This window comes from Primulina eburnea, chromosome 14 (assembly GCF_022965805.1).
Source record: "Primulina eburnea isolate SZY01 chromosome 14, ASM2296580v1, whole genome shotgun sequence".
Classification (NCBI taxonomy): Eukaryota; Viridiplantae; Streptophyta; class Magnoliopsida; order Lamiales; family Gesneriaceae; genus Primulina; species Primulina eburnea.
The window spans coordinates 32,121,246-32,147,678 of record NC_133114.1 but is presented as its reverse complement, the minus strand read 5'-3'; the positions used below and the strand labels follow the sequence as shown (position 1 = coordinate 32,147,678).

Here is a 26,433-nt window from a genome sequence, read left to right as displayed (position 1 = left end):
ATGCTACGGTAAATCAAGGAATTTGGATAAGAAAAATACTTGCAGACTTACACATGGAACAAAATGAAGCAACACAGATTCATGTAGATAACCAAGCTGCAATTGCAATTTCAAAAGATCCTGTTTTTCATGGCAAAACCAAGCACTTCAAGATCAAGTTGTTTCATTTAAGAGAAGTACAAAAGAATGGTGAAATTACATTGTGTTATTGCAAGAATGAAGATCAAGTTGCAGATATATTAACCAAAGCTCTACCAAAAGCTAGATTTGAAATGTTGAGAAACAAATTAGGTCTATGCAGCTACTAAGGCAAGGAGAAGTGTTGGAAATGTGCCTTAGTTACGTTTGGTTAAAGATTTGCTGAATAATTGGTCAATTGACCAAGTCTTTAGGAACTAATTTTTGAATTATTTTGAATTGATATTAGGAGGATATTTTGGTTTCTGTTTTGTTTTTTTAACTCTATATAAAGAGTATTGCAATGAATAATAAAGTATGCATTCCAGATACATCCTTTTGTTGCTTTCAACCATAAACTTTTATACTCTTTTTGCTATAAAACAACAAAGATGCAAAATTTAAAGTAATGATTATGTTTTGCATTTCTGGGTGTATGTTTTGATGGTACCCATGCATCTCTTCAATAGCCGTATATGGTATTGGAATTTAAATGTAGCGTCGACGTAAATATCTTAATATGATTTTAAACACATTTTACGCGGTGCTACTAGTTAATTAAAATCGCGGGGTTTACAAAATATATACATTATAATTATATACTATCGTTATGTAAAGTATGTACGCATTTTTTGATCAATTAATGTGCTCCCCGAATGGGGAAATAGGACCCTATATCGCACGAGACTCCACACATGCACCACTTTCTTGGTCACGTAATTATTTTTAAAACAAATGGTATATATTATGTGTTTACTTTTTAGAGCGCCTTTTCTTGATTTGTGGCATTCATTCGATAAGCAGGTCTTTCATAAGATGGTCTCAAGGATCTTAATTCAGTTGTGAGACGGAGCAATCATGTCCATATTTACAATAAAAAGTAATATGTTTGACATAAAAAGTAATATTTTGATTGTTTTTGCTGCTTTCAGTCCTACTTTGTCAGAGTTTTGAAGCAACACTGAGATGAGACACCAGAAAACGTTGACACGGAATTAAAAAATGCAGACGTGACATAGAAATTATTGATATGTCTGATATCATGTCAGCAACTTGACCAAATAGTCGAAAATTAAAAGTTAGTGACAAACTTTGAACACCTAATGAACCATAACTCAAAATTGGACAAAGCGAACCAGAAAAATTATTTTCCCAGAAAAATATAGTATGTAATTCATATGTACGAGTTTATGTGCGAATTATTTATTTCATGATCGAGTTTACTAATTTAACGAAGTTTCACGGTAAAAGAGAAAATACATGACCATGAGAACATTCTGAATTAATTTTCTACTAATGTTTTTTCATTGAAATTTGTGATGAAACAGATTTCCTTCAAAGTAGAAATAGTCCAACAGTTTATTTAATTAATATTAATATTAATATTATTCATTCCAATCTTATTTGGAAAAAACAGCAGGACGGGATTCAGCGAGTATGAAATCCTGACCGATTCAACAAGTACTAACGTACAACGTGGCCGGTTGATTTCTCTCTGGGTAGTGATATGGTCCTTGCATCACCACATATTTTCAGGGCAACAACCTAAAGTTTATATAAGTTAGATATTAAAATCTACAACTTTGTCAATTAATGCATTGACATTATTATCGTTTTTTTATAAAAAGATATGTAAGGTTGAATATTCCAAAAAAAAAAAATATGTGTCTGGGGAAACAAGTAAAGCCACTAGAAATTGGCTTGAAAGAGTAAGGAAATTGACACTTTCAGATCTAGTCTAGCTTCATTCGCCGCCTGGGAATATCAAGAGCCGTGTCTATTTTTTTAGTATTTACGACTACCATTTATATTTATGTGTTGCAAATTTTTAGAAATTAACTTGATCCATTATTATGAGCACAATTGTATTTGTAATGCAATGGCTAAATCACTAAGCATTTCTAGTAAAAATAGCACGATGGATTACGAAAGTCAACATAAATTTATCTCAATTTAGTGAACATGATTTTTGTTAAATTAATCTATGAATTTGATTTGAGAATGAATTACAGTCACTAATGCTCCCTTTTTTAATGGGATTTATCAGTTTGCTTGTCACCTCAACCTATCTCGTAATTAATGACTGATTAAGAGAGATGAATCCCCGCAAAATACGGCAACACGCGGTTTTGTCCTAAAATAATCGAGAATCCCTTTTCGCCATTTCGACTCTCTCTCTCTCCCTCTTTTGGAAACAAGGGGAGAAGAAGAAGTTGTCCTTGAGAAAAATTTGACAGACAAAATCAAGATTTGGGATGCACGTTATCCAATTCTGAATGCAATATTTTAAATTGAATTTGAATGGTCTTCAACAAAATATCAACTCTTTGTTATTTCTTGTTTTTATTTTGTTTATGTGCTCGGAAATGGACAGATTATGTTGATTTAAGTGGTTTAATAATTAATAAATTAATATACCAGGAATATTGTTTTGTAAAAGTTTTGTACAGTTGGCCATGGCGACGAGGGCATTTTGTGGGGTGGCACCTTTCTTTTTACGTAAGAAGGCTTCTGGATTTGAGGTATGCATGCTTCTTGCACCATTTCATTTTTAATCAATTTGAACATCTTCTTGATGATAAAATGTGACAGAAAGATAGGAGAAAGGCGAAAAATATATTGACATTGGTTTGACATGGGGCAGGGGAAATCACAACCGGAGCACAATAAAATCTTTTTGAAAGGCCAAAAAGGTTCAAAAATCAGCAATTCTTGCGGGGTGGCAGGTAACTTTGTGATGATGACGGATCTCAAGAACAAGATTTCCATCTTTAGAGACTTGCTGGATTTCGCTCCTTGCAGCGGTTCCGCTACCGTGACGGAGGTGGCTCAAATTCTAAATTTTTAGAGTTTTAATTTTCTTTCGTGTTACTTAATTGTATCGGTGTTTCATCGTTTCAACAGCTGCTGATATTGACCCTGAACGATATCTTTAAACTGCATCCTGTAATCAAACCTGACATATTAGTTTCAAAAATCGAAGGTGCATCAATGCACAAGGTTAGATGTTGTCAATACTTTGGAAAATATTTGACACTGAAGGGATTAATTTTTATATGGGGTAATATATCTTTCATGCCACCAAAACAGGCTCTTAAATTCTTCTGTGATGCTATGAAATCACTGGGAGACCTGTGGACGACAGAGGAGTGGATGGCCAAATGTAAGTATGACTCGAAAATGAAACTGGAGCACTGTGAATTGGAGCAAATCGGTATGTTGTTTATGCTGTCTTAATCAAGTTCAGATATTAAAAGTAGTTTTTCTTCATCCAAGGTTTTTGAAATGTTGTGCTTTTAAATCAGCTCTGATGATGCTTGAGGACATAATAAAGCTAGCAAGAGAAAGATTGTTTGATGAAAGTGATGAAGACGAAGAGATGAAGGAATCTAGTCCTCCAGCAAGTCAAGCCTTTGGAAAGTCTCCGTTTGGATCATATTCAGATAGCAATAATACTCTTTCTGGTTCTCCAGCAACCCCAACTTCAGTCCTTCCCGAAGCATGGAGATCCTCGACGAAAGGAGGGAAAACAGGGCCTTATTCTCCGCCTCTACTCTTGCCACTCAGGGTTCAAGCAATTGAAAAACTGAACCCCATTGATATAAAACGCCTTTCGTTTCACATGTTCCCTCATGCTGTCGTACAAGATTCTAGCGACAATATCCAAACCCGTAAGGCGGAGAGAGAATACAATCTTGAGTTTGAAGAAAAGAAGTGTTCTGAAGTGAAGGAAACAAGTAGTATCAATGAGGCTGACCAAGATTATGAGATGATAGACGTTATGGACATTCCGAAGTTACGATCAAATGTAACAGAATTCATTACGCCTGTAGTATTCATTCCACCTACATCATTGCCGAATGACGAGGTAAAATTTCAAATACCAATGCCACAGGCTCAAAATGATACAATACCAGTGACACTGTGCCCACAAGCATTATCTGTGCCTGCACCACCACCACCGCCACCAGTACCATCACATCTGTTGTCAACACACTTTGTGCCTGCACCACCACCACCGCCACCGCCACCAGTACCATCACCTCTGTTGTCAACACACTTTGTGCCTGCACCAATTCCGCCTCCTCCACCTCCATTGCTTTCCACTACAACATCACAACAGCTACTACCACCACCACCACCTCCTCCACCCTCGTCATTAAGGAATGGTCCACCACTGCCCCCTCCTCCACCAATGGTAGTGAGGCATGGAGCAACACCGCCCCCTCCCTCACCTATGGGTGGATCAAAGGGGCCTGTTCCACCCCCACCACCTGCAATGAGCATGGCAAATGTGGCTGCTCCCCCGCCCCCTCCAGGGCCTTCTGGCGCAAAAAACCTCCGTCCCAAGAAAGCTATGACAAAACTGAAGAGATCCTCCCAGATGGGCAATCTTTATCGGCTTCTCAAGGGAAAAGTAGAAGGATCAAGTTTAGATGGTAAATCATCAGGAAGAAAGGGTAAAGTTGGAGCAGCCTCTGGAGAAAAGAAAGGAATGGCTGATGCTTTGGCAGAAATGACAAAGAGGTACAATCTTCTCTTCTCATCCAATTACGACACATTTTTTTTTGGAATACATGACATGCCTTTTGTGGTTCAAAGATGTGAATTTTTTTCCCAACTCTTGTGTGAATGTATAATCAGGTCAGCATACTTCCAACAAATTGAAGAAGACGTCAAGAACTACGAAAAAACAATTCAGGAGGTGAAATCAGCAATCAATTCTTTCCAAACATCAGACATGACCGAGCTCCTGAAATTCCACAAACATGTGGAATCTCATCTTGAGAAACTCACTGATGAAACTCAGGTTTACACATACTCCTTATTGTCACAATAACATGATCATTGTTCGACAATCATCCCCTAAAGTTCCAAAATCTTGTAGGTTCTAGCAAGATTTGAAGATTTCCCTTCAAAGAAATTGGAAGCTTTGAGAATTGCAGCCGCTCTCTACTCAAAGTTAGATTCTGTTGCCAGTACTTTAAAAAACTGGCCAATAGTGTCACCTGTTGCCCAACACCTGGACAAGGCTGAGAGTTACTTCAACAAGGTGAGCCTTATCATATGTTAACCGAATGAATCGATCTTCTTACTATATTTACAAAAATCCCTGTTCTTTTCGCTTGTTGAATTCATATCTCAATGGCATCCAGATGAAGGGTGAAATGGATACCCTGGAACGTACTAAAGATGAAGAATCCAAGAAATTCCAGGCTCACAAGATCAACTTTGATTTCAACATCCTTGTACATATCAAAGAACTAATGGTCGATATATCTTCAAGCTGCATGGAACTGGCTCTTAAGGTATCTTATCATTTAATTATTCAGATCGCTCCTCGTGTTTTTTTTATCCTAAAACAAGGATTAAATTTATATTGGATTTAAATGCAGGAGAAGAGAAATGTCAAGGATAAAGAAAATGAAAAGGAAGCGAAAAGGAAAGGATCCGTGAAAATGCTTTGGAGAGCATTCCAATTCGCTTTCAGAGTTTATTCGTTTGCTGGCGGCCATGATGACCGTGCTGATAAGCTCACAAGAGAATTGGCTCAAGAAATCGAAACTGATCCTCATCACTGATTACCCACTATACATTCAATGAACACTATTCGGCTGACAGTTTTAGAGAGTTGAGGCATTTATGCATATGATTTATCGATTTATCAGTAGACTGCGGCATTTCTTGTCTATGGCTAAGTAAATTGTTTGGTGATACTGATATATAGAGAGAATTAAAGAGACTGTGTGAGGAAGACGCATAAGCTAAAATTCTAGCTTCCTTCACTACTTTGGTATATGTATATTCTATATACTCTTTATCATTCATACGCGTGTAATGATTGAACATGCTTATTTATTTATTTGATTGTTTGGTATTTATTATAAAGCATTTTAAACGGACATTTTCGTGTTGATATTTCATACACACTATATGTGCATGTAATTGTCGTATTTTATTTGAATTTTTGCCTACAACAAGTCGTTTAAATATTCAAATAAAAAATATATGTAATTGTTTCAATTTTATGACATTTTACAAAATAGTAATGTAATTGGAGTTGTTACATGAACGATATTTATGAATTCCGAAAATATGTGGATGTTGGTTGATGCAATTGGAGTTGTTCTTCATGTTCGTTAGTAGGCAAAAACTTGTGTGAGACAGTCTTACGAGTTGGATTTTGTGTGACAGATCTCTTATTTGTGTCACCCATGAAAAAGTATTACTTTTTATGCTAAGAGTATTATTTTTTATTGTGAATATAAGTAGGGTTGACTCGTCTCACAGATTATGATCCGTGAGACGGATCTGTGAGACGGTCTCACATGAGACTCACTCTCGTTAGTATTATGGGTTAGTTTTATTGTATTTATGTAAAATTAATCTGGCTTCAATGTGGTCAAAGAGAAATCTCTCTCCTTTATAATTACACAAGTTGGCTTGATTTTGTTCTCTCTTTGCTAAATTAAACATTAAATAAATACGCAAAGAATTTTCAAAGTCGAGTCTCAATATTCATTCAAAGATTGACAATCCAGAGTACGGATAACTGTTCAACTCAAGATTCTTTAAAACTTTAGGGTTTGATCTCTAAATCATGGATATCATCCCATGATATATTGAGATGATCAGAAGAAGTTAACAGATAATCAATATCATTCCAATCCCAATAGCTTGGCAAGTCGGTGGAACCGCTGTTAGCCGAGTTGGGCAACGGTATGTTTCTGGTGGATGAAGTAGTGTTTACTGTCGTAATGGTCGATTCTTCTATGGAGTCGCGATTGTTTGAATGGTGATCATATGCTTTTAAAGATTGATAAGTGGTGGGATTACTATCCAAAGAAGTAATCTTTATGTCAAATTTTGTGTTTAGAAATGAAAATGAACATTCTTTGTTGGAATTGATATAACTCGGCACTGAGACATTATTCAAACCTGCTTTGTTGATGCCGTTTGTTGTGTGAGTGCTTTGCGACAAGGAAGACGGGGAGCGGATTAAGGCATGGCTGAGAATATTAGACATAGTTTTCTGATCACCATTATTGTTACTCAACGGAAGAATTTTGCAATTTTGTGGCCCCAGGGAGGAGGAGGAGGCGGCGGCGGCGGCGGAATTTATAATCTTGGGCCGCTTGTTTTTGCGGCCACCACCAGCGGGAACATTACGAAGAGTGCCACCTTTTGTCCAGTGCCTTTTGCAAGATTTGCAGAAATGGCGAGGCTGAGATTTGTTATAATTGTTGAAATAACAGAACTTGGTATTTGTTGAACCACACCTTGGGCACTTCAAAGGGTGTGCAGATTTCGACAGCTCCGGCGACCCTGCCTGAACCAAAGTTTGATCCAGTTCACGCCCATGATCATCACCATAGACCTGCTTGGTACTCAAACCCATGCCTAAAAATCCAAATCCAAGAAACCCAAACAGCAAATGCAAGTTCAAAGCTAGATAATAATTAAAAATAAATAAACTCTCGATTAGTATCCCTTTTAGGAAAAGAGAATGAAAACTAGTTGAAGGGTTTCGTGTGCAACAGATGAAATGAACCAGATCAATAGTACGAGGAGTAATAAATTCTTGAAATCTCAAGTGCTATGAATAGATAATATAATCAGAGATTGGTATGAATGGGAATTAAGAGGAATGTGGTGAGAAATAAGCGTGCTTGTATAAGATTCTATCGTCTATTTTTTTTTTTTTTAACTGTTTTCGCATATCACCATCCGTCAATCTACCTGTAAAAATATGATGATAACTAATAATAATGAACGAGAAAAAGGGATAATATGAATCAAGTTCAACGGTACAGACTCCAGAGGGTTATCTTACAATTTTTTTTATACATGTGGGGTATCTGTGTCTACTGTGCAGTCTCGTGGCAATTGTGTGTAAACATGCATTCTTCTTTGGCTAATTAATTCCGTTCATCTCTACATCATACTGCTGTTATAGCTGACATCGTATAAGGGATGTAAATGAATCGAATCGAGTTGAATATGATGAAGATTTGAAGACTCGAATTAGTTCTATTTAAATTCGAGCATGATACGAAGTTCGAAAATTTTAAACTTTTGGCTTGAATTCGATTTGAATTAAACTCGAATTCGAGTTTTGTTTGAAAGATTCAAACATTTTCGCGAACGATTTGAATTATTTTTCGAAAATAAGTACTCGAAAGATTCGAAATTTATTTATTTAATAGATTTTTGTTATATTAATAAAATACTAAAGCTCGCAAACTATCGAACAAAATAATTTGTGTCCGAGTTCGGCTAAAAAAAGTTCGAGTATGTTCGAGTTTAACTTAAATTCAATAAGCTTGAATACAAATCAAATTATATAATTAAAGTTTCAACTACTTTTCCAATTTAATTAAAGATCAAAAGATAATGATTTAATATCATATAAATAGACATAATTATGATACAAATGATTTATCATTTACCAAGTGGGTTTTCTAATAACAGTTATATATTTAGATAGTGTTTGCAACCTCTAATAAAAAAAGTGATTTTTTAGCTTTCATGTGTAATTTTATACATGCAATCTGAAAGAATAATTTTTTTAAAAAAATGTTGCAAACACTAGCTTAACAATGACGGATCATGAATTTTTGCTCGTATTTAATTCGTCAAATTTGGGTCCGGAATATATATGCCCGATTTAGAGTTATAATTTTTATATAAAAATTATCGATTGGGTCGCTCTTGCCTATCCTTCTTTTTTTTTGAAAAAAGAAACAGATAATTATCTAGCTGGCATATTGTGGTTTCTCGTGGCCAAGGACAATTCCAATTGGGGTCATTATTCATGTGCCTAGCTGGAGTGCATGTTTTCACATGCATGTATGAAAACCTGTTTTTAATTTATGAAAGAAAGAGGCTATTTATATAGGATATAATTAAGTTTGCATATCGATCGACATTTAGTTTTCATATTTCCATTTCATATCGACGTTGATCCACGAGATGAGAACTAACTGATGTTAAAAAGAGTAAGTCTCTTGTGAGACGGTCTCACGAATTTTTATCTGTGAGACGGGTCAACCATATTGATATTCACAATAAAAATTAATACGCTTACCATAAAAAGTAATATTTTTTTCATGAATAACCCAAATAAGATATCCGTCTCACAAAATATGACCCGTAAGACCGTCTCACACAAATTTTTGTCTAATAAAAATTAAGTATGCAGGTCGGTCGGTCGGTCGGTCGGTCGGTTAGGTACGTAAAGCCACCTTTAGCAATTGTATTTTCTCACAGCTTGTCCGAAGGGAATATTTGTCGGATAAACTAATAATTAATTAACATCATAAATTTGCAAATGCCCCTACTTTTTGTGATACATATATATACATTATATGATCTCACTTTAATTAACGTGCTTTGGTAAACAAATTACTAAACTATTGAAATAAAAGTCTAAAACAGTCTAATTGGACTGAACCACGTGCTTTCGTAATTTGGTCGCCCCTTTATGTTTAATAATTGATTTATAATAATGTTGATGTACAGCGTATGTAGTCGTTAAGATTAGGGTCGTTGATTAACGTGCAGAATGTGTAATTAACTAATAGATAATATGGATGCGGGATTATTCCATCCTACCCCTGCAGGGGTACATCTAAGAGCTGAAATTTTTTCTGGCCCAATTTTTTATTTTTTATTTTTTTCCCCATGAAATGGAATCCCAACTATTCATATGAGGTGTGGGCACTGCCCCTACACCCAAGATCGAACGAACCATGGATGCGGTACTGCTCAAAATCTTTTGAGGCAATTGGATTGACATAATCTCCGCCCTACAGGTTGGAATACATCATACATGCACATATCATATCAAGCGGATTAATTAATGACCAACTGATTAACTTATCATTGGCTGTTAATATAGCGTCATCGAAACGAATCAGCTTGCCTGCTTTTATGCGATGGGATGAGGCAAGTTGACCACATTTTGATATTATCAACTTAACTCACTTATTTTATTTGGAAGAACGCACAACAGCTCTAGCCTCTAGCATGTCTAAAAGAAATTGATGATGTAATATCAACCTTGTGTGTGTGAATTGGAACGGAATGGAATACATGAATGTACACACAGAGGAGGAGTTTTGATTAGTTATTGGTTATTTATAAACAATAAAAAGAACTGGGCTTTTTAAGTTCTCCCTTGACCTACGCTAAAAACTGGTTCTTACTTTAAAAGCCCAATTGCGAAGCTCCAAGCTAGACTTTACTATCGTGCTGGGCTAGTCTAAAATTTTTCTCAGAGCGTCTAAGCCCATCTTCGTTCGTGCACCATTTTGATTAGTAAATTATAGTTTCAGAAACATATTCTTTGTTCAGGAAGCTAGGGTTAATAACTATGGTAGTTCGATAGCTGCGAACTAAAAGAAAGGGTAGTTCAATGTATTTGAAAGGAATATTTTATTCTTTTATTATTTTGTTAAATTGATATTATCAATTTATGATTTTGCCTTTCTAGATTATTAAATCTTGCTTGATTTAATTTAAATGATAATATCTTGGTTTACTTATTTGTAGACTATGAGATCTTGCTTTATTTATCTATAGATATTATAGTATTTGTTTTTAATATGATTTGTATCTCCAAGATATTTTATCTTTATTTGAAAGTGTTTTTAATCTAATGAAAATCTTGTTTCCATATTTTGTAGGACACTTTTATGGAATAAATTTTAGGTCAAACTATTGATATAAATATGGATACCCTTGCAGCCGTACAGTGGGGTTTTTGGAGAGGAGAGAGTTGGACTAGGAAGCCTTTCACATAGAAGAAATTACAAAAGTCCAACATATATTTGCTCTACATTTTTATGTGATCGGGTTGTCACTTTATTGTGTAGGTGCTGAAGTTTTGTGTGATTGTGGATCACTTTGTTGTGAAAAGAAGCTGCTGGAGTTTTTGGGAGTCTTCGGGAAGGTCTGCAGAGGAGTTCTTACATAGAAGAATATACGAAAGCCGAGCCTATTTTTGATGAGAAGTTTTCGTGTGATCGATTGATCACTTTGCAACGCAGAAAGCTGCTGGAGCATTTTCTGAACACACACAGAGTTCAGATATTGAAGATTTTCGTGTTGAAGATTTTGTGTGATTGATTCGCATATACAGTGTTGCCGATTGGTGTTGCCAACACTCAAGAACAACACTGACGCAGAGTGTTGATCGAAGAGTGGTTTCATTTGGTTTAAGCAACATACTTTTTTTATTTAATGCATCTAGTCTTTATGTGGTTTGTTTTGATGCATTTTTAATCCTTGGAGTGTCAAGGAATTTGGTTTTGTTTTCTCACTAGTATTGTTTTGGTGTAAACGATTTACATAATTTTTCTAGTGAATTTTTTGCCATGAGGCATCGCACAAGTATTCGTACTTGTGCATAATTTAAATCTGGTGTTAATTTATTAAAGTTATATTTGTGTGTTAAATACTTAACTTCCGCTGCCGTGTTGCGTACAGTGTTGACAACACCGGACACAACACTAACTTCTGATACACACATTATAATAATGTTTTTATATTTATTTCCTGCACTACAACAATTCCTTACAAGTGGTATCAGAGCCAACGCTTGATACACTAAGTGATTGATTCTGGTTTATTGTTGTTTTTTTTTTCAGGAAATTTAACAGAATCCCGATGGACATATTATCCAAGAACACTGCTGTTTTGAAGGAAAAATGCTGGCTGCAAGTCAACCCGCACGGTGTTGCCGCTGGTGTTGCAACACCCGGCCGCAACACCACTTCAAAATCCTTGTGTCTCAATACTAAATCTCACAATGACTCAGGTAATCATGAAATACAGGATACTGATTCTGAGGAACTCACCTTTGAAAGTGTGCAGGCTATGTATGAAGAGTTGTATGTTGATTGGCTTAAAAGAAACGAGACAAATTCAATTCTTTCAAAAGAAAATGTTGAGTTAAAAGGCAATTTGTCTCGACTCGAAGTCTTATTGAATAGAAGAGATCTTGAATTGTGCAAAGTCAAGGATGAGCTTGAGAAGGCCTCAAAGACTATTGGAAAATTCAACTCAAGTTCGTCAAAACTTGACTCAATGCTAACAATGGGAAAGGATGGCAGAACTGGTCTTGGATATGTTGAAAGCGCATATGAACATGGTGAATCTTCCAACTCCGGATCAAAACCAACTGTGTTTGTAAAGGGAATTAAAGACAATTCTGTCCCTTTAATGGTGAACCCTCCTATGGAGAATCTGGCAATCTCAAAGCTAGCATCGGAACAAAGGCCGAAACAAAATAGAGCTTCTTCCTCTCCTTTGAAAGTTGATCCTCCAGTGAAGATATCACAAATCAAGAAACCAGTGTCAACTTCCAAACCAAAGCAAAGAAAGCGACATTTTATTTGCCACTACTGCTATAAGCCTGGGCACATCAGACCCTTCTGCTACAAACTAAGAGACGACTACCTGAATTGGAAATCAAATCGGGTGTTGCCCACAGTGTTGTCCAACACCAAGCGCAACACCGCAGTCAAGAAATCTTCCACAAGGAAAGTTTGGGTACCTAAAACTGTTATTCGATGCAATATCATTTATACTTCTTTAAAAACTAACATTGCAGGTGCATGGTACTTCGACAGTGGGTGCTCACGCCACATGACCGGATTTAAAGAACACCTCACGGATTATGTTGAAATAAAAAGTGGGCGTGTAACCTATGGTGGTGGTTCTAAAAGAAGAATTGTAGGCAAAGGAACCTTGAACGTTGATGGGCTTCCTGAACTTCACAATGTTCTACATGTTGAAGGACTTAACTCAAACTTAATAAGCATAAGTCAACTTTGTGATGATGATTTACATGTTAAGTTCAATAAAAATAATTGTGAAGTTTTTAATGATGCCAATGTTTGTGTAATGTCAGGTACTCGTTCAGCTGACAATTGTTATCAATTGGGAGAAGGTGATGGTTGCCGAAGTGCCAAGGTGAGTGAATTAGACGTATGGCATCAAAAACTGGGACACGTGAGTATCAATACCTTGAAGAATCTGCATCTGACAGTTAAAACACCGGAGGCTGATGTAGAAGAATGGCTGGATATAAGTGAGGCATTGACCAGAAACAGTGTTGAGTCTGGTGTTAAGACCAGTGAGGCAACACCAAGCACAACACCGCCTCTGAACCGAACAGAAACTGTGGATAATGATAACAATGATAATGATGATGTGGTGATTAATTGTGAAAGAGAAATTCCCAGCAAGATTCAGAAGAATCATCCATCATCACAAATCATTGGTGAATTACATGATGGTGTGCAAACAAGAAACAAAGAAAATGTGGACTACCGCAAAATGATTGGTTTAATCTGCATGAGCTCCACGTTTTCCCAGGCTCCACGGGCATGGCACGGTAGGTTAGCTGACAATCTGATACATCTGGGCTTTAAACGAGGTGAGGTTGATAAAACTCTCTTTATTCAAAAATTGAAGCATGATATCCTGATTTGTCAAGTTTATGTAGATGACAGTATCTTCGATTCTTCATCACAAAAACTTGTTGATAACTTTGTTGAGTGTATGTCTTCACACTTTGAAATGAGCATGGTAGGAGAGTTGAATTTTTCTCTTGGTTTAAAAGTTAAACATTACATGATGGTATATTGTGACAACTCAAGTGTTATAGACGTTTCTAAGAATCCTGTTCAAACACTCTCGAACAAAACACATAGACATAAGACGTCACTTTATTCGAGATTTGGTTGAAAAAAGGCATAATTCACTGGAATTTGTTAGGACTGATAATCAATTGGCTGATATATTCATGAAACCTTTGAATTTTGAGAGATTTTCCAATCTTCGGAAATCTCTCAGCATGTGTGTACTTTTAAAAACATTTGTTCAGTGTTGTCCGTGGTGTTGCCAACACCAGAGACAACATTCGTTTGTGCATGACCATTACTAGGATATTAGGCATACTGCATATTCATAATCATCCTATTTATTTGTGCAATGACTGAACAGTGAAGGCAAATTTCTGAAAGTTACCCTGAGTGTTCATACTTCCAATCGTATGTTGATAAATAGATTTTGCTCAAATACAAGGCATTGAGTAGTTGAGGACATTCATGAAAATCGTGATCTTGTCTAAAGTGAAAAGATGACTTGAAAAATGTGAGCAAAAGGAGAAAAACAGAAAAGAGGTAAATAAAAAATATTAGAAGAAAATGGAAAAAGCTACCTAGAGGAGTCCATTGAAGACCGTTCTTCTAGTGTGGGAACTACCACTTCTAAGTAAAAATAGTAATGGAAAAAGCTACCTAGGGGAGTCCATTGAAGACCGTTCTTCTAGTGTGGGAGCTACCATTTCTGAATCAAAGAAAAAAATTTGTGGAAGTTTGAATAAAACTCGGTGGTGTTGCCAGAAGGTGTTGCCAACACCAAGTTCTGTCATAGCACAGTTTATACATTGCCTGACATTTTGATAATTCATCATATTGGAGGCATATTTAGGACATGCATATTGACTTTTGTTTCGTGAATTCATCATGTGCAGTGACATATCAGTGTTGACCTATGACAGTTGATAAAAACCTTGATTATCTAGATTTTGAATTTATGTGTATACTTGTGTCAGTGAGTTATAATCGACGTGGGTTTTACTGGATTTTCTTTTGAAATCGTCGTAACGAGTTTGAATCAATTTTACTGTTTGATTTTGGGATATAATCGTTATGAGTGTTTTGGGTAAATTTCGGAAATATTACATTTACCATGCGGTTTTCTTTTTTTTGGAGCTAAAGGATTGAATCAGTGTATTGTTTTTGTTAGAGTAAGAGCATATATGTTTTGTTATAGTCTGATTTTGGAACTTGGCTTACATTCTGGCCAAAAAAGGGGAGTATGAGGACCAAAAATGCAAAAGAATGATGCTGAGTATCTGGAGTTGCTGAGCTTGAATGAATACTTATACTCTGTCTTTAATGCTCTTTTTAGGTTGCTTTACATGATTAATGAATTTCTCATTCGTATGACTTCTTATGTTTTCAGGTGTTCTAATGATGGTGTTGACAACACTGTCAACAACACCAGTGTTCTAACATGTTTAATTCAGGGGGAGATGAACTTTGACTCAGGGGGAGACACACTCCAATGCAGGAGGAGCTTAACTGACTGCGATGCTAACCAAGATTATCATTTTTGGATGTTTTGTCCAGAAAGGCAAAAAGGGGGAGATTGAAAGGAATATTTTATTCCTTTATTATTTTGCTAAATTGATATTATCAATTTATGATTTTGCCTTTCTAGATTATTAAATCTTGCTTGATTTAATTTAAATGATAATATCTTGGTTTACTTATTTGTAGACTATGAGATCTTGCTTTATTTATCTATAGATATTATAGTATTTGTTTTTAATATGATTTGTATCTCCAAGATATTTTATCTTTATTTGAAAGTGTTTTTTATCTAATGAAAATCTTGTTTCCATATTTTGTAGGACACTTTTATGGAATAAATTTTAGGTCAAACTATTGATATAAATATGGATACCCTTGCAGCCGTACAGTGGGGTTTTTGGAGAGGAGAGAGTTGGACTAGGAAGCCTTTCACATAGAAGAAATTACAAAAGTCCAACATATATTTGCTCTACATTTTTATGTGATCGGGTTGTCACTTTATTGTGTAGGTGCTGAAGTTTTGTGTGATTGTGGATCACTTTGTTGTGAAAAGAAGCTGCTGGAGTTTTTGGGAGTCTTCGGGAAGGTCTGCAGAGGAGTTCTTACATAGAAGAATATACGAAAGCCGAGCCTATTTTTGATGAGAAGTTTTCGTGTGATCGATTGATCACTTTGCAACGCAGAAAGCTGCTGGAGCATTTTCTGAACACACACAGAGTTCAGATATTGAAGATTTTCGTGTTGAAGATTTTGTGTGATTGATTCGCATATACAGTGTTGCCGATTGGTGTTGCCAACACTCAAGAACAACACTGACGCAGAGTGTTGATCGAAGAGTGGTTTCATTTGGTTTAAGCAACATACTTTTTTTATTTAATGCATCTAGTCTTTATGTGGTTTGTTTTGATGCATTTTTAATCCTTGGAGTGTCAAGGAATTTGGTTTTGTTTTCTCACTAGTATTGTTTTGGTGTAAACGATTTACATAATTTTTCTAGTGAATTTTTTGCCATGAGGCATCGCACAAGTATTCGTACTTGTGCATAATTTAAATCTGGTGTTAATTTATTAAAGTTATATTTGTGTGTTAAATACTTAACTTCCGCTGCCGTGTTGCGTACAGTGTTGACAACACCGGACACAACACTAACTTCTGATACACACATTATAATAATGTTTTTATATTTATTTCCTGCACTACAACAATTTTCCTTACAGTATTGATGAAGTTGAAATTCATGGATTTCGATTATCGTGTTATTGTAAGCAATAAAATAATAGATCAAATCTTAAATCCATCTGTTACTTAGTTACACAAAAAATAGAATACATTTCAAATGATTCTATTATTGAATGAATTTGATAATAAAAATTAACATAAAAATTACATAAACATGCAAAGTGAATTTCAAAGTTAATTATTTTGTTTTTTTCTAAAACAACAAACATATAATTGAATTCATTTGAAATTCATCAATTCAAATACAATTTTATATTTTTAAAATTTTTTCATTATTACAAAATAAATATATATTTATATATCATATTTTTTTTGAGGACTCTTATTATATTAAAAATGAGTTGGTAAAATATTTAGATAGGCTATTTTAAATATTGGGGTGATTCCCAATTTGGTTTATACTTTTAGGTGAGTTCCTGATTTGGTCCTTTATTTTTTCGTCATGTTTCCACAATTGATCCTTTCGTCCAATTTAGTGGTGTTTCCCATAAATCATATTGAGCAGAGGCGGCCGTTAAAGTTTTTGATGCATTTTTTTAAGAAAGGGTTGAAACAGTTTGCAAATACTTAATTGGCTTCCAATGATAAGAATCATTCGACTTCAACTTCCAGTTCAAGTATCACACCTGAAAAATCTGAATGCTCAATTGGAGTTAGCACTTGATGAAAATGACTCAATGGTAAACCTAGAGGAACCCAAGTGACTCAATGGGCTAAACGCGTAAACTCCGTTATTTTTAACTGAATTGGATGGAATGACCTATTTCGGAAACACGACGAAAAAACGGAGGACTAAATTGAGCCAATCGACGAACGGGGTAGGGGTGTTCATCGGTCGGTTCGGTTCGGTTTTCGGTTTTTTATTTCGGTTTTTTCGGTTTTCGGTTTTACAAATATATAATCCGATATCCGAATCATTTATCTTCGGTTCGGTTCGGTTTTTTACCGAAATGGTTCGGTTATTTCGGTCGGTTATTCGGTTTTGATACAATTATTTAAATTAACAATATAAATATATTATAAAATATAATATGTTATCTTTTTAAATGATTTCTTAGTAAAATATTTAAATATAAAGTACAAATGAATTACATAAACAATAATCAACTAAGTATTATTCAAAATAATTTTTCATTCACTAATATCATCTCAATAAATAATATAAAATAAAAATAACATTATTAATTTAATTAAATTTCGGTTTTTTCGGTCGGTTCGGTTTTGACATTTATAATCCGAAACCGAACCAAATTAATTTCGGTTTTAACATTTATATCCGAATTATAAAATTCGATTTTTGGTTCGGTTTAGTGTTCGGTTTGGATTTTCGATTTTTTCGGTTTTATCCGAAGTTTGAACACCCCCTAGAACGGGGGACCCAAGCAAGAATGCCACCTAAAATAAGGGACTATAATGAATAATCCCTTTAAATATTTTTCTTGAAATGTAGCGTAAATACTTGGCATTGGACATTGATTTCAAGAGTCTTGTTGATTTCAAGAACAGAACAAACTCAGTCCGATTTCAGTCATCAACCTGTGTTGTAGAGTGAAAGAGATGACATCTTTCGACACCTACAGCGGATATACAGGCTACGAAGACTCCTACACCGCCTTCTCCACCGACACCCCTCCTTATTCTGCTGCCGCTTACACCTACGGCGATTCCGAGGAGGTGACGGTGGAAGATGTGAACAGCCCCGATCCGTTCGGTTCGAATCCTGAGCCATTTGTACCATCTGGGCCGGTCCCGATCTCTAATGGAAATGGAAAGTCGCCTTATGACAATGGGGAAGATTCCGAGGGAGTATTCAGCTCGGATGGACCGGTCCTCCCACCTCCCAATGAGATGCAAGAAGAAGGAGTCGCTCTTCGGGAATGGCGGAGGTCGGATTTACTTATGTTATTTTGTCACATTCGATTGGATCTGGCTTGATTAGGGTTTAAATGATGTTTAAGTTGGGAATTTTATTGATCGATATATTGTTTCTCTGATATAAGCTTGATTTTTTTAAAAAAAAACTTTGACCAATCCCGGGAATGGTCGGGTTTCAGTGAATCTGGGGCTGGGTATATCATCGTTCCAGAATCTTAAAATTCATTAGTACTTTCCATATTGATAATGTTTTATGAAAGATTTTGGGTTTAGGTAAGCATTCTCCCTCAGAATCAAGCTTGGATCTTTTTATTAACGACTACGATCTATCTGTTCTCAATGGACATTATGGACTATAGGAAGTTTGTTTAGCTCAAGCTAAACAAGACTGATTTTTGTTGACAACAACGAATATATTATGATAATTGAGCATATTCATGAACTACTAGCATCTTATCAAACTAGTTGGCTTAGCTACATGGATTCGTTTCCTTTATTGTGCTTTGATTACCAATTATTTATTTTATCCTTCACAGCTTTGTGTCAAGAAAGCTACTCTTGTCTCTCATTATATTTAAATTACTTTTTGTGTTTTGACAAATGTGTTATAATTTATAAATACCTTTTGTGTTCCCATTAACATGCAAATGGTTCTCTGCTGTAGAAAAAATGCCATTCGACTTGGGGAAAAGGAGACGAGGGAGAAAGAAATGAGAGATCAGATTATACAAGAAGCTGAGGAGTATAAGCAATCTTTTTATGAGAAAAGAAAGCTTAATTTGGAGACGAACAAGACCAGCAATAGGGAGAGAGAGAAGGTTAAGCTTTATGGTTTTATTCCCTTGATTGACTCATGCCTCTTTTTTCACCTTGGTTATTGGAAAATATAAACCCATCATATCTGTGATTTCTACATTGTTCAGTCATTTCTGGCGATTCAAGAAAAGTTCCATAAAGAAGCAGATAAACAGTATTGGAAAGCCATAGGAGAGCTCATTCCAAATGAGGTGCCCAATATCGAGAAGAGGGGAAAAAAGAAGGATAAAGATAAGAAACCATCGATCACAGTCATCCAAGGGCCTAAACCTGGCAAAGCAACCGATCTCTCAAGGTTGCGTGGAATATTAGTGAAGTTGAAGCACAATCCCCCGCCTCACATGTTACCACCACCTCCTCCAGCAGCTGCTCCAGCTAAAGATGGGAATGATGGAAAAAATGCCCAAACTTCTAAGGATGCGGCGCCTAATGCCACTGGACCGGGGGCAAAAGAGGCAGCATCTTCTCCTTCCAAAAAGTCTGCTCCTAATGGTGTTCCACAAACATCAGAACCTGTTACTCTAGTCAAAGAACTCCATGTGAGCTAAGTTCTTATTTCATTATTTGCAGCATCGAGGTTTGAGACTTCATCTTAGCTTCATGATTTTGTATTCCTTTATGCATGCCATTTGAATAGTCCTCGAATACCATAGAAACCACTCTAGTGTTGTTGAGCTTCAACGAGACAATATTGTTGTGTTATTGTTGTAGTAATTTTTCATTGATATATTGATATCGTATTTGTATTTCATTTGCATTTGATTATTTGAGTATCTTGTCAATATATGGATACACTATGTAATTCACTCCTGTGTTGTTGAGCTTTAAGGAGACGATATTATTGTGTTATTGTGTAGTGATTTTTCATTGATATCTTGACATCTTAATCGTTTTTCATCTGTGATTATATTATTTGACTATCTCGTCACTATATGGATACACTTTATAATTTATTTGTGTTGAATAAATGCAAAAAACTGCCTGCAAATAACCATGTGGAAAGTTTACCCAATTCAGGCATCCAACCTTATCTGAACCTCTACCTAGTGATCCTGATGGGCAAAAAGATTCATCAGATATCATGTAGAACTGTCAGGCAAACTTATGAAACTCCTCACAACTGTATATTCATGTAAATGATAATTTCGTATTCTTTGGAAAAACTGTGTGTCTTTTATCTGATTCACACTGAATTTGCTAAATATATAATAATCTGGGGGTTCTGCTGTTATTTTCTTAATGTATTCATACACCAACTTCTGTCATAGATATATGAACACAGCACCCAATTCCTTGAACTGTAATTGGACGTTGAGTGATTGATATCGTGTTGATCTCAGTTCAAAACTGGGTGCACTCTGTTTTGCTTGGAGTTGATAAATGCGTGTGTTGCTGAAAGTCGACAAGGATGCAACAGAGGTTCAAGGGTGGAGGTGGACGTTAGTGTGGCTTGGTGAAGTGAAAACAAGAGAGTTTCCATTTAATGGAGATTATATTCCTATATTATTTTTACAAATATGTGAATCCCCCACGCAAACGTATTCAGGTTCGTTATTAATTAACAGTAGCCTATAAAAATTAAAACATATACGATAAAAGATAATGCAAACAATGCAACCAAATTACAACTAATAGTTGCGAAACCACTTGTTTAGTTACAAACTCTAAATCCCTCGGCATTCATCATATGTACATGCTGAGGGGGAAAAGAGCCAAGATTAAACCAGGAAAATAACACCAGCATAAACATCAAACAAAAACAAAACAAATAAACAAAGGAAAAGCAGCAATCTTGTCAGTAATGTTAAGCAAACGCCGCGAAGGCTGTCAGCCCCAGGTTGCCCAGTTAGCTGCACTACCAACCCTTGGCATGCTGTTAACTTTAGAATAAGCATCAACTGCAAAATATGATCCGCACATCGCCCCCTCACTATCAATTCTTGGCATTGCTTTCATCTTATACGTTGGATGCTCAAAGCTAATTAGCCCTCCTTCACTATGGTACATGCACCCTGCGCATTCGCCCGTAAAAACCCAATCAATATCAAGATCAAATGCTATCCCAAATGCCAAAAATGGTCATTTTGATGTGAGTTGAACCTCAAATCTTGGGACATTTTGTTTAAAAGAAAATTGTCCCCTTGGCCTAAATGTAGACCCACGAAGGATTCCTATCATTGTAGTAATCATATGTAGTACCACGAAACAAATGGACATACCAGCAGGAAATGGTGCAAATGATTTCCCGCAGCTTGCTTTTATGAGATCTACATTGTCTGAGATCATAACAGAGCCATCAACAGCTATGCCCCAATACAGGCTCACTGTTTTATCAGCACCCTGCCAACAATTTTGAACCAAATTCATCACTTTTTTCTCACCAAATTACCCATCCCCACCCCAAAAAAAAAAAGAAAAATTTTGAGAATGCTGAATTTGTACGTACGAGGGCAGCAAACACAGTTCCAGCTTTATTGTCATAGATCACAAAGCCAAAACTGCCCTCGAGATCTTTAATGACTCGGTGGGCCGGGAGAGGGCCCCGGTCACGTAGGGTCCGATAAGCTTCAATCACAAACATGGCCTCACCCCCACCCTTTGATAGCCCATATTGTTTGTTGAGTGTGCACAAGTTATTCAAATTCCCCAAGAAAATGCAGTATATATCGTCTATCGAACAGAACAGCCTGCAAAGTCATAATCTTGGATCAGATATCCAATCCCAGAACACATAAATCTTCAACATTTGTACATTTATCCCATGGTGTAAATCAGATTCAATGAATATCAATCTGCGTGCATTTTACCTTTTGTGTGACATGACTGAACGTTGAGGTGGTGCGTAGGCCAAACTGGCCTTGTCAGCAAATGCAAGAGATAAGCCATCGTTGGGATTTGAAGCCAAGAAAACCTTCAAAGTCTCTTCCAGAGTCTTGTGTTTACGTGAAGCCTGTGAAGAGGCTTGGCTATGCAACTCCTTTGGTGGATTCACAACGCCATTCTTGAATGCACACAACATTTTTCCTTTCCGACGAGAAAATTAATGTTAAAACAGTATAGATCTAAACGGATTAACGTACAAAACGAAACGAAGGGTCTTGTGCGAAATGTACGAATGGTTATGGAAACTTTGGATTGGAGGTCGAGTAATTTATAGGTACATGTAGGAGACTAAAACTAGGTGGCAATCTTATCCATAAAACCATTAGAAAAATGGAACCAGCCCCACCCTTTTTTTTAATCATATTCACTGTCATTATCATCATCATCATTATTATCTTATATAAAAACTTTTCTTTTTAATATTCCCTAATCTTATGGTGGATAAAGGTATAATGCAACAGATTATTCGGATATTTAATCAGATTAGAAGATTAAAAAAGCAATTTTTTTGGATCTAAATCTGAAAAATGATAACAAATGGGAATTGGTCTAAATTTGAGCGCTTCTTATCCACAAACCTAAATAAGTTGACTATTGACACTTAGCCGAATCAGTAAATCCTTTTATATATATATATATATATATATATATATATATATATATATATATATATATATATATATATATATATATATATATATATATATATATATATATGATTGAGTCTCATGTGAGACTTTCTCACGGATCATAATCTGTGAGACGAATTAACCATACCCATATTCACAATAAAAAGTAATAGCATAAAAAATAATACTCTTTCATAGGTGACCCAAATAAGATATCCGTATTACAAATACGACCCTTTAGACCGTCTCACACAAATTTTTGCACACACACACATATATATATATATATATATATATATATATATATATATATATATATATATATATATATATATATATATATATGAGAGAAGAAGACTGATTAGAGAACATGTCGGGCAAGAGACCAATTTTTTTAGAATCAAACATAAATAGGATTCGTAAGTCGATTGCACACATAATATTTTCAATTGTGTATTACATTTAATGTCAAATTTACTTTTCATAAAGTGATTTGTGGTGTAATACTTATGTTGAAATATTTTTTTTCGTCAAATTATTTTTTTGAGTTTGTATTTTTTTTTATATTTCATTTTATTGTAGATACAAGGATAAATTTTTTTTTTTAAAAAAAGAAGGTTTGACGTAATTTCGAGTTCAAATAGTCGTTATGGGCTTGATCTCGGATATTGGGTTGGCATATATGTGGATGATTAGCCATAACTAGCTTTTGGTCGCAACAAGGGAAGCCTGAAGACGAGCGGATGTCAATAAATGACATTCACGGCGCCATTTGGGCTAACGCCCACCGGGTTTTGCTGCATTTTGGTTGTCCAACTAAATTTCGTTGCCCCCTTGGATCACCTGTCGATGTTAACTTCTATTAAAATATGATAAATCAACATAATCTAACGACGCTGAGATATTAAATGAATCACTCCGACGGATGATCATTCCGGAGGATGGCTGAAGTCATGATCAATGTTAGGACTGGTACGTGTTGTATTGTCATTTTCGTTAAGATATTTCAAAAATAGACTTGTTAGATACATTCACTCACAACCATTTTGTAAAACAAGAGGAACTTTCATTAATAAAGACCAAGTTTTTACTTGCCTAAATTTTGCACTTGGCATTTTCGTAATTCGTCGCTTCAAACTTCCTAATAGGGATAGCACCCAATTTTCTCCTATAACGACCACAATATTACACAAGTAGATTATTTTCTTTATTGCGGTTGATTGTCGAGTATTCTTATAATTAATTTTTTTCCTTATAAGAGTTAGGTTGATCTATTTAAATAATTAGTCATATTTATTGTAGTGATAAATAATATCCATTGGAACGAGGATGATACATAATTTTCATTTATTTCCGGAAATCTAGCATATCTTATCGCCCTCCCTATTCATTTGGATTTCAGATCATTGCATGGCAGTGAAATTTTTTAACCAAGTGGTATCGGAATTGTGCTTAGGAAAGCCGGAACTGTTTGGGATCACGGCGACCGACACCGTTTACGATGCACTAACAGTATTAAAGAGGTCCGAAGATACATACATCAGCGTGTGGGAAAACGGCGAAGAGCTCGCCATTCGTTCCTCTTTGTGCATAGGGAAAATTTGCATGACGGATGTAATTCTCTATCTTTGTAGAGAGGAAAATTTGTTGGATCCATTTAAGGCTTTTGAGTCTCCTGTATCTCAAATTTTATCCCAAGGAGTTTCCGTTATCACGCATTTGGATTCCAATTCCAGGTTTGCCTTCTTTGATATGATCAGGATAAAATTTCCTAAAAGATATACATTTACTTTATTCAAAAAGATTGGTTTATGATTTTATAAAATCATTGAAGCAACGGCCACGGGTCAACAAGTTCTTGAAGCCATGATACATTGATGTGTGATTTTCTGATTTTCAATTGGTTTATCATAAAATATAAAATAATTTTACGTCATCAAGTTTCTTCCATGTCTATTTTAGAATATGAAAATTTGGAAAAAATTCCAGTCAAATCGTTTTTAGTTTTGTCAATCATCAAAGCAAGAATAACTTTTTACTTGCCTGTATTGTTCTGAGTTATACTATTGTGTACCGTTCCTGAACTTTCAGCTTGCTGGAGGCAATAGATCACATACTGGAAGGCACCCACAATCTAGCGATTCCAATACAGAACCACAGGATTTCCGGTTCAAGAAAGAAGTTCCTCAGCAATGGCCGTGGATACTGTTGGTTAACGCAAGAGGATGTTGTCCGTTTCCTTCTAAATTCCATCCGAGTCTTCTCCCCGATCCAATCTTTCGCCATCAGTTCCATCAACATCATTGAACACAATATCATGACAGTGTATCATAAAGAACCTGCGTCCTCAGCAGCAGGATATTTTAACCGTGCCCTTGACAAACAATCATCTGTTGCCGTTGTTGATGAAAAACACAGGTTAATAGGCGAGATCTCACCCTTCAAACTAGCCTGCTGCAATGAAACAGCAGCAGCCGCCATAACTGTCCTCTCAGTCGCTGATCTCATGGATTATATCGATTGTAGAAGCCCACATGAAGACTTGATTCAGTTAGTGCGGATAAGGCTACTAAAGAGAAATTTGGCACGAATGTCGGACTTGATGGATGAGTTCTTTCATTCTTCATCTTCTAATTGCTCCTCTGACGATGAATCTGGGCAACGTAGGAATTGGGGATCAGGTCGAAACTGTCCACAGAGGAGCTGGGTCGTCGCCTGTAGCCCTAACAGTTCTTTGGCGGCAGTGATGATCCAGGCTCTAGCTCATCGGGTTAGTTGCGTGTGGGTTGTGGAGGAAGATTACACCTTGGTTGGGGCAGTAACATTTGCAGGAATCTTGAAAGTTCTACGGAGTTTCGCAGGATGCAGGCAAAACAAACCAGAGAAGGATAATTATATTTAAGCCAGTTACAAACTTTATATAATTCATTGAGCAACAAATATAGTTTAATCTTGAATAAGTTGACAGTTAAAACGGGTACGTTATCACTGGGGACGAACACAAAAAAAAAGAGCAAAATGACCAAAAAGCACTTCCCTCTAAGGATGCATATATGTGTAGAGAAATAAGTAGGTTCAACATGATGGTAATGACTATGAGCAGAGGAAATGAAAGAGCAATTAACTGTGCATGAAATGAAAGAGCAAGTCCCCAATTATATAAGGCTATCATGCATTCCCATCAATGGACAAGGCCAATTTGTACTTTCTTCCTGCCTTAATGAGTAACTCTTCACATCCTTCACAAACGTCCACAATAGCCAACTTGATCTTTTCTTTACCAGCAAGATGATCGTCAAACCTCTTTGGTACTTTCATGCCCTCCTCAATCGAAAAGGGATATTTTCTTGCAAGCTGGGATCTCAACTTTCAGCTGATCCTCAGTTTAAGTTCTCCGTTAAGAAGATAGGTAGTCCCCAACTTTTCCACAGCCACTAAACTCATTGGCCTCATTTCTATTGCTTTTGAAAGTAATAGCGCAGATTTATTTAGTGCATTCTCTGAGCAATCACGATCAACTTGATGCCTTAAACATCTTTTAGCTTCTTTAAATAGATTATTAGCTTCACTAAGATATCTACTGAATTCCAAATTATCAACATCTAGCATATACTTCAAATATACACAAGATTAATTAAGAACAA

At 35.8% G+C, this 26,433-nt stretch overlaps 5 protein-coding genes across 6 annotated transcripts; 3 read left to right on the top strand and 2 right to left on the bottom strand.

The window, feature by feature from the left end:
• The first annotated feature begins 2,299 nt into the window (after nucleotides 1-2,299).
• LOC140813048 (uncharacterized) lies at nucleotides 2,300-5,951 on the top strand. Its single transcript, XM_073171461.1, has 9 exons — nucleotides 2,300-2,699; nucleotides 2,822-3,001; nucleotides 3,082-3,177; nucleotides 3,268-3,391; nucleotides 3,483-4,704; nucleotides 4,822-4,987; nucleotides 5,066-5,230; nucleotides 5,334-5,486; nucleotides 5,574-5,951. Exons 1-9 carry the CDS (start codon nucleotides 2,634-2,636, stop codon nucleotides 5,757-5,759), a joined length of 2,358 nt encoding a protein of 785 aa, XP_073027562.1. The 5' UTR covers nucleotides 2,300-2,633; the 3' UTR covers nucleotides 5,760-5,951.
• Nucleotides 5,952-6,690: 739 nt separating this feature from the next.
• LOC140812755 (uncharacterized) lies at nucleotides 6,691-7,894 on the bottom strand. The gene has a single exon (XM_073171111.1). The coding sequence runs from the start codon at nucleotides 7,574-7,576 to the stop codon at nucleotides 6,758-6,760; it is 819 nt and encodes a 272-aa protein (XP_073027212.1). The 5' UTR covers nucleotides 7,577-7,894; the 3' UTR covers nucleotides 6,691-6,757.
• A 10,149-nt stretch (nucleotides 7,895-18,043) lies between these two features.
• LOC140811719 (clathrin light chain 1-like) lies at nucleotides 18,044-20,126 on the top strand. Its single transcript, XM_073169774.1, has 3 exons — nucleotides 18,044-18,472; nucleotides 19,126-19,279; nucleotides 19,385-20,126. Exons 1-3 carry the CDS (start codon nucleotides 18,144-18,146, stop codon nucleotides 19,823-19,825), a joined length of 924 nt encoding a protein of 307 aa, XP_073025875.1. The 5' UTR covers nucleotides 18,044-18,143; the 3' UTR covers nucleotides 19,826-20,126.
• Nucleotides 20,127-20,889: 763 nt separating this feature from the next.
• Nucleotides 20,890-22,416, bottom strand: LOC140811720 (stem-specific protein TSJT1-like). The gene is made up of 4 exons (XM_073169775.1): nucleotides 22,085-22,416; nucleotides 21,724-21,964; nucleotides 21,497-21,617; nucleotides 20,890-21,289 (listed from the first exon to the last, which is right to left on the bottom strand). Exons 1-4 carry the CDS (start codon nucleotides 22,294-22,296, stop codon nucleotides 21,105-21,107), a joined length of 759 nt encoding a protein of 252 aa, XP_073025876.1. The 5' UTR covers nucleotides 22,297-22,416; the 3' UTR covers nucleotides 20,890-21,104.
• A 1,713-nt stretch (nucleotides 22,417-24,129) lies between these two features.
• Nucleotides 24,130-26,429, top strand: LOC140811992 (CBS domain-containing protein CBSX5-like). 2 transcript variants are annotated; one of them, XM_073170144.1, is made up of 3 exons: nucleotides 24,130-24,525; nucleotides 24,881-25,631; nucleotides 25,890-26,429. In XM_073170144.1, exons 1-3 carry the CDS (start codon nucleotides 24,200-24,202, stop codon nucleotides 25,899-25,901), a joined length of 1,089 nt encoding a protein of 362 aa, XP_073026245.1. In that variant the 5' UTR covers nucleotides 24,130-24,199; the 3' UTR covers nucleotides 25,902-26,429. The 2 variants fall into 2 exon arrangements, with proteins under 2 accessions (XP_073026245.1, XP_073026244.1); XM_073170143.1 differs by having other exon boundaries at nucleotides 24,131-24,525; nucleotides 24,881-26,422.
• Nucleotides 26,430-26,433: the final 4 nt, after the last annotated feature.

Coding starts and splice junctions, on each gene's coding strand:
- LOC140813048 (XM_073171461.1), top strand. CDS start 2,634: ATGGCGACGAGGGCATTTTGTGGGGTGGCACCTTTCTTTTTACGTAAG. Junction 2,700..2,821: donor AGAAGGCTTCTGGATTTGAG/GTATGCATGCTT, acceptor GACATGGGGCAG/GGGAAATCACAACCGGAGCA. Junction 5,487..5,573: donor GCATGGAACTGGCTCTTAAG/GTATCTTATCAT, acceptor ATTTAAATGCAG/GAGAAGAGAAATGTCAAGGA.
- LOC140812755 (XM_073171111.1), bottom strand. CDS start 7,576: ATGGGTTTGAGTACCAAGCAGGTCTATGGTGATGATCATGGGCGTGAA.
- LOC140811719 (XM_073169774.1), top strand. CDS start 18,144: ATGACATCTTTCGACACCTACAGCGGATATACAGGCTACGAAGACTCC. Junction 18,473..19,125: donor GCTCTTCGGGAATGGCGGAG/GTCGGATTTACT, acceptor TCTCTGCTGTAG/AAAAAATGCCATTCGACTTG. Junction 19,280..19,384: donor GCAATAGGGAGAGAGAGAAG/GTTAAGCTTTAT, acceptor TACATTGTTCAG/TCATTTCTGGCGATTCAAGA.
- LOC140811720 (XM_073169775.1), bottom strand. CDS start 22,296: ATGTTGTGTGCATTCAAGAATGGCGTTGTGAATCCACCAAAGGAGTTG. Junction 21,965..22,084: donor TCAGTCATGTCACACAAAAG/GTAAAATGCACG, acceptor ATGACTTTGCAG/GCTGTTCTGTTCGATAGACG. Junction 21,618..21,723: donor GAACTGTGTTTGCTGCCCTC/GTACGTACAAAT, acceptor AATTGTTGGCAG/GGTGCTGATAAAACAGTGAG.
- LOC140811992 (XM_073170143.1), top strand. CDS start 24,200: ATGGCAGTGAAATTTTTTAACCAAGTGGTATCGGAATTGTGCTTAGGA. Junction 24,526..24,880: donor CATTTGGATTCCAATTCCAG/GTTTGCCTTCTT, acceptor CTGAACTTTCAG/CTTGCTGGAGGCAATAGATC.